This window comes from Aythya fuligula, chromosome 2 (assembly GCF_009819795.1).
Source record: "Aythya fuligula isolate bAytFul2 chromosome 2, bAytFul2.pri, whole genome shotgun sequence".
Lineage (NCBI taxonomy): Eukaryota > Metazoa > Chordata > Aves > Anseriformes > Anatidae > Aythya > Aythya fuligula.
In genome coordinates this window covers 109641040-109647682 of record NC_045560.1, presented here as the reverse complement: position 1 = coordinate 109647682, position 6643 = coordinate 109641040, and the positions used below count along the sequence as shown (strand labels likewise).

At 56.0% G+C, this 6643-nt stretch overlaps 1 protein-coding gene across 6 annotated transcripts; it reads left to right on the top strand.

Annotated features, from left to right (window-relative positions):
- Positions 1 to 391: 391 nt before the first annotated feature.
- On the top strand, positions 392 to 5828 carry ADCYAP1 (adenylate cyclase activating polypeptide 1). 6 transcript variants are annotated; one of them, XM_032182519.1, is made up of 5 exons: positions 392 to 538; positions 1535 to 1642; positions 3364 to 3498; positions 3813 to 3908; positions 4779 to 5828. In XM_032182519.1, exons 1-5 carry the CDS (start codon positions 480 to 482, stop codon positions 4963 to 4965), a joined length of 585 nt encoding a protein of 194 aa, XP_032038410.1. In that variant the 5' UTR covers positions 392 to 479; the 3' UTR covers positions 4966 to 5828. The 6 variants fall into 6 exon arrangements, with proteins under 6 accessions (XP_032038410.1, XP_032038415.1, XP_032038412.1 ...); XM_032182524.1 differs by having other exon boundaries at positions 496 to 702; XM_032182521.1 differs by having other exon boundaries at positions 496 to 702; positions 1510 to 1642.
- The last annotated feature ends 815 nt before the right edge of the window (positions 5829 to 6643 follow it).

Genomic DNA, 6643 nt, shown 5'->3' with positions numbered 1-6643 from the left:
CTCCAAAAAAAAAAAAATACGAAGGGAAAAAAAAATAAAAAAGACCCTCTCTATCCGCAAATCCGCGTGGAAGTGGGGGTCCCGCGTGGGGGTGAGGAGGCCCTGCGGAGAGGGGACCCCCCCATCCCACACCGCCCTCCTCCGCCCCTCGTCCCCTTCCCGCAGCAGGTACAGCTCGGCCCGGGCGAGCACCCTCGTAAGGCTTTGCGGGATGGGGTGGGTTTTCTGGGTGTTATTTTCTTCTTGTTATTATTATTTATTTATTTAACCCTTATTTTTTTATTTATTTTTTTTTTTTTGGGGAAGCGTGAGTTGGTGTTTATGAGAAGCTTTATGACTCCTGATAAGCTCATCTTTGAGGACGACACAGAACTGTGTTCCTTGAGGAATTGGGGTGGTGACGTCTTTTCTGATACCCGATTATTACGTGACCGGGGGAAAAAAAAAAAAAAAAAAAAAAAAAAAAAGGCATTTGATTCATGAATAAAAATCCGGACACCACCACGGGGGCAACAAACAATATTGCCCGTCCTCTAAGGTAACGAGCAGGCAAATGTTTACGAAGAGGGCTCTTGCCGAAGCGGGGTGTTTGCAAAGATTTTGTTGCTAATTGCGTATCAGACGGAAGGCTGCGGAAGGCTGGTCAAGTTTGGAGCCACCGAGCAGGAAGAGAAGAAGAGGAGAAGGCTGAGAAGGCGCTCAGTGAGGGGAGAGAGCTGGGGAAGACAACAGCTCACGCAGCCAGCCCGCGGCTCCCCGCCTCCGCTCCCTCCCGGGCTCGCTCGCTCTCTTCCCCCTTCCCCTGCGCTCCCTTCTCCGGCGACACCTCGCTCCATCCATCCCTCCTCTCCCTTCCCTCGCAGACTCCACTCCAGATCCGTGCTGCTACCTGCAAACTTTTTTTTTGAATATATATTTTTTTCCTTTTCGCTTTTTTTTTTTTCTTTTTTTTTTTTTTTTTTTTTTTCTTCTTCTTCTTTTTGGAGCAGATCCCCCTAAAATCAGCACACAACTCACTGCTGCTTTGGCGGCGTCTTCACCCCGCGGGTCCTTCGCCCATCGGAAAGGCGATGCCACGAGCGTTTTAACTCCTTTCGGCCGCAACTTGGGAGACAGCACTATTTTTTTTTTCCCCCTATTTTGGGTTTTTCTTTTTTTTTTTTTCTTTTTCTATATATTTTTTTCTTAAAGACCTGCCCTTTTAGTTTCGCAGCCAAACGCTCTTAGTGCCGGGTGTTTAGAGTTTGATGGTAAGGACACGAGGCGGCTCGCCGGGCCTCCCCGCCGCGGTCCCGGGGCGGGCGGGCGGGCGGGCACCGACGGGGCGGGCGGCGGCGGCACCGCTCCGAGCCGCTCCCCGCTCCGCGCCGCTCCGCTGCCGAGCATCCTTCCCCCGCGGGCTCGGCCAGGGCTTGGTGGGTCGTGGGCGATTTTTTATTTTTATATTTTTATATATATATTTTTATTTTTTTTTATATATATATTTTTTATGATTTTTTTTTTTGACAGCGGTTTTCCTTTCCCTCCCGCACAGAGTGGCAATGTGTAGCAAAGCGATCCTAGCACTCCTGGTCTATGGCATAATAATGCATTGCAGCGTCTACTGCTCACCTGCGGCTGGACTTCAGTACCCGGCACTCAGGTGGGTCCGGCCCCCGCCCCGGGGCTCTCTGCTCTTGCTAAGGGAAGGGGGACGAATTAAGAGGGGGGGGGGGGGGGGGACAGACAGCAAAAGAAACCCCCTCCTCTTCTCCTGCACGCCCACCCCCTCCGTCCTGGGAGAGGAGACCCTGGTAGGGCTGTAAGCGCCGGGGGGGACAAGTTGGGCGGATGCTGTGCTGATGGGACAGGCAGCGGGTTGCCCCCGGCTGCAGCACTAACTTCTCCAGGGAGCCTCTTGTCCCCAGGGACCGGGAGAGGAGGGGGTGGGGAGTTGCCTCCCCCAGTACCCTGGCAGTTTTAGTTGTCTGCAGCCGGCCGGGGGAGCGGCGAGCATCCCTGCTCTGCCGGGGGCTGGGGGCGGCAGGGTGCGCCGTCGCCTGCTGGCGTGCGAGAGCTGCTGTGGCTCGTGTGGTGCCAGCGGAGTTTGCAGGGTTTCGGTCCTTTCCCCTATTTACCTGTCTTTGTGCCACCTCCCTCCTCGTGGGGGAAGGCGGCTGCCGAGGTGTCGCGGTTTCCTCTCCTTATCCATCTACTCGGCATCGCGGGCCGGTGCCTGTGCCGCCCCTCTCGGCTTGTGCCGGGGGTGCTCGGACCCCCCCGGAGGCATTTGGGGCAGCAGCGGGGTCCCCCCGTGGGATGCGTGCCGGCCCCGGGACGACTCCCAGCAGCTCGGTCCCACCCTACTCAGGGGGCTCGGGGGGGAGCTGTGGGCTCGCTGCTGCCGTCCTGTCCCCTCCCAACCCCCCCGAGCTCCGTTTTGCTCCGGGGGGGGGGGGCCTGCGGGGCACCCCCGCCTCGCTGCTCGGCTGTGCGCAAGGCTGGCCCGGGAGGGTGCCCTTTACGGGGTGTCCTTTGGGGGGCTCCGAGGTGTCCTGGCAGGAGCCGGGAGCCCGTCGGGGCTGGCCCAGAGCAGCCCCTTCCCCTCCCCGGGCAGAAGGGCGGCAGGGCAGTGGGCTCGGTGGCCTGCGGGGCCATTAGCCGGCGGCAAGCTGGCTCCCCTCCATTCAAGCGCCTGAATTAGCAGGAGCGAAACACTTTAGCGGCATCTATTATTAATACCTCCGCTAAAGCTCGCAGACAAAAATAGCTGCCTGTATCGTACGATGACCTACATCGTACTGCAGAGAGAGAGGCGGGGAGGGCTTAGGGGGGTGGGGAGGCTGAAGGGGGGGGTGGGGTGGGGGGGGACACCGAACCGGAGGGACCTCAAAGGGCAGAGCCACCATTCAACGAAAAGCAGCAGCGGGCGCAAGCCCCACCCCAGCCCGCGGGCGCTACGGGGAGGAGCGGGGCGCAGCCCCCGGGGGGCTGCCGCTGACCTCCCGGTCCCCGTCGGGGATGCTTCAGGCTCCCGGCCAGCCCCTGGCACACGGCCGGGTGTGTGTGTGTGTGTGTGTGTGTGCGGGTGTGCGTGTGCGGGTGTGTGTGCGGGTGGGTGTGCGGGTGCTGCCCGTGCGTGCGTGCGCTCCGCTCGGGAGGCACCAGGCTCCCAGCTCCCGGCAGAGGGGAGGCTGCTCCTCGGGCCTGGGGAGGGGGGGAAAAAGGGGATGCTGGAGGATTTTCCCCGAGCTCGGCGTGCTCCGTCCCTCGTGGTCCTGCCCCGCAGAGGCTGGACGGGGATGGGGCGGGGGGACCGGGTGGGCTCCGCCGGGGAAGGCACGAAGGGAGCTGACTCCTTCTCCCTGCTGCTCTCGTTGCCAGGCTGGAGGATGAAGTCTACGACGAGGACGGGAACACTCTGCAGGACTTCGCCTACGACCACGAGCCCCTGGGGATAGCGAGTCCGTCCTCCGTGCTGGGCGAGGTGTACACCTTGTACTACCCACCGGAAAAAAGGTGACCGCAGCTCGCGGGGTGGCAGGCGACAATTTCGAGCCGGGTTTGTCCGAGCCGACTGGAGGACAAAAAAAAAATACCCACCAAGCCTCCAGCAATTAGAAAAAAAAAAAAAAATAAACCCAAACCCAATCAAACGACCACCTGCCGGGGTCCCGGCGGCCAGAAGAAATGGGGGCGCAGCCTTACCTCCTGGAGGGCTGCGGGTGGGGAAGGGGGGTCCCGGGGGGCTCGGGGAGAAGCCGCCCCCCGCAGCAGGCGGGGAAGGCCGGGGGTGTCGCCGCTCACCCGGGGGCTCTTCCCTCCGGCCCCAGGCACGCCGATGGGATCTTCAACAAAGCCTACAGGAAACTCCTGGGCCAGTTGTCCGCCAGGAAATATCTGCACTCTCTGATGGCCAAGCGGGTCGGGTAAGGCTTTCCGCTAGCTCTTTTCCCCGCGGTGGGCGTTGGTGGGCGCTGGAGGGAACAAAGCGCATCGGGCCGCCGCTGGGGATGCCTTGCGCCGGCGGCAGGGCTGGGTTGGGGGGGACGTGGGGGGATGTGGGGGTGTACAGGGGGCACCCCGAGCCTCAGTCCCCGGCCACGGCTGCCGGGGAGCTCCCGGAGCAGCGGAAACCCGGCTCCAGCGCCGGCGTGACGGGAGGTTTCCTCGGTGTAACACGCCCGTGCGCGCATATGTGCATTTAGATCCGTCTTCCTTTCCCCCAGTTACCATTATTTTATTTGGGTTTCACGCCGAGAAGTTGGGCATCCCCCTTCTTATCCCCCCCCCTCCATCCCCGGTCCCCCGTGGGAAGCGGTGTCCCCAGGGGGGGACGCGGCGGGGCGAACCCCCGGGGCGCTCCGTGGCGGCGGCGGCTGGTGGGGCAGGGCCGGCGAGATGCCCCCCGCGGGAGGTGACATTTCCTCGGCTGGATGAATAATGCATGGCCGGGGCTGTTGCCTTTGTCTGCCCGCGGAGCCGCCGCGCTGCGCCCCCGGGAGAGGCGGCTCGGGGTCGGGGGGCGCGGAGGGGCGCGGAGCGGGGCGGAGCTGGGCTGGTGGTGGAGCTGGGCTGATGGAGATGTGCTGGTGGAGATGTGCTGGTGATGATGCTGTGCTGGTGATGATGCTGTGCTGGTGATGCTATGCTGGTGGTAGAGCCGTGCTGGTGATGGAGTTGTGCTGGTGATGCTGTGCTGGTGATGCTATGCCGGTGATGGAGCTGTGCTGGTGATGCTGTGCTGGTTGGTGGTGATGATGCTGTGCTGATGGAGCTGTGCTTCTCGGTGCTTGCAGCGGTGCCAGCAGCGGCCTGGGGGACGAGGCGGAACCGCTCACCAAGCGGCACATAGACGGCATCTTCACGGACAGCTACAGCCGCTACCGGAAACAAATGGCTGTCAAGAAATACTTAGCGGCCGTCCTGGGGAAAAGGTATAAACAAAGAGTTAAAAACAAAGGACGCCGAGTAGCGTATTTGTAGCGATGAGTAACCAGCCCCTCCCGTGTATACAAAGTCCTGAGAGAGAGAGAGAGAGAGAGAGAGAAAGAGAGAGAGAGAGAGAGAGAGAGAGAGAAACCCACCACCAACAAAAAAAAATCTAAACAAAAACAAAAGTCATTTCCAAACTGACTGAACAATCACCGCTCCTGTGTTATCTAAACATGTATTTATGTATGAAGTAAAGCCATTAAATGAATATTTTGATAATAATATTGTTTTTCTTTTGTACAAAAGCACTAGAGAAACGCACAGATCTACTTTGTGGACCAATCCTTAAGTTATATATAATATATAAATATATATATATAAATACTACTACGAATACTAAAGAACAATTCTTCATATAAAGCCTGCACAAGAACAAGAATTCGCCTGAGCTGTTTATGTTTTTATATAAAATAAATAGAAAAAAAAGACAATCATTGTTTTGAATATTACTCCTATTTTTGTAACGGAAATTAAAAGGATAGTATTTTTATCCACGACAGGGTCGAAACATTAATTTTCACCATTTGCTACTGTACATAGAGAAGGATGCCCTGCTCCCAGGGGATTTTGAGGAAAATGATTTGGGAGAATTGCTGAAGCAGATTCTTCCCCCGGTGAGTCTCAAGGCAGGCTCCTTTGCCACTAGCTCTCTGAAGGGGCAGCGTCCCCTTTGCTCTAGATTTCGATTTTTTAGTTTTATTCTTCCTGCTTTCTTTGATTCCAGTCGTATCTCTATTAGCGTCTCCTCAAACAATGAGCTTAGAGGACAATTCCCACTCGAAAACAACAGCTCGATCCAAATTGTGCACATCTCTGTTGCCTATTGGAGGGAGAACAGTAAAAAAAGAAAAAAAGAAAAAAAAAAAAAAAAGAAAACCAAAACCAAAACTCAAGACCAAAAAAAAAAACAAAAAAACAAAAAACTAAAACCCCAACGACCCCCGAAGCAAGGATAGCGAGCACCCAGCCCCGCGCAGTGCTCTTGTGGCCGGCCGGGCAGGGCTGCGGGGCAGAGCGGAGCCAGGACCCTTTGGGGGACCAGCGGGGACGTGAGCGGGGGTGGCCCCAAGGGGCCGGGGGGCCAGAGGCGACCCCCCCCTCCGATCCGCTACCCAACTGCCTCGGGCAGCTCGGTACTGGACCTGGATGCAAAGTACAGTGTGTTACTCTCCAGTGCTGTCCATGCTTCTCATCGTGTGTAAATGAGCAGGGTTCTCGCCTTTGCATTTTTTCGGTCGGAGTTGCTCTTTTCTTTGACTGTTATTATTATTATTATTATTATTGTTATTTTTCTTATAGACCCTCCCGCCTCTCATCCTCTCTTCGCACTTTTCCAAGCACCGTTTAACCCACCCGAGTCACCTTTTTTTTTAAGTTATTTTTTGGGGTTATGTTCTTTTTTTGGGAAAAAAAAAAAAAAAAGATTGTGAACGCTCTCTCACTCCTTTGTTCTGTTTTATGCAAGCTCTTATTGTAAAAGTTTAGGAACCCCTGTTGTAGCTACCACTAAAGAATTATGCACTACTACTAAAGTTTTTGTTCCTTGTTTATTGAGTTTGGAGGTAAAATGTATTTTTCTACATTCTGGCTTATTGCTTAGTAAAATTTATTTCATAAAACGAACTTTTGTCATACAACAATGTGTAGTGTTCACCTGTGGTCCGGTTTC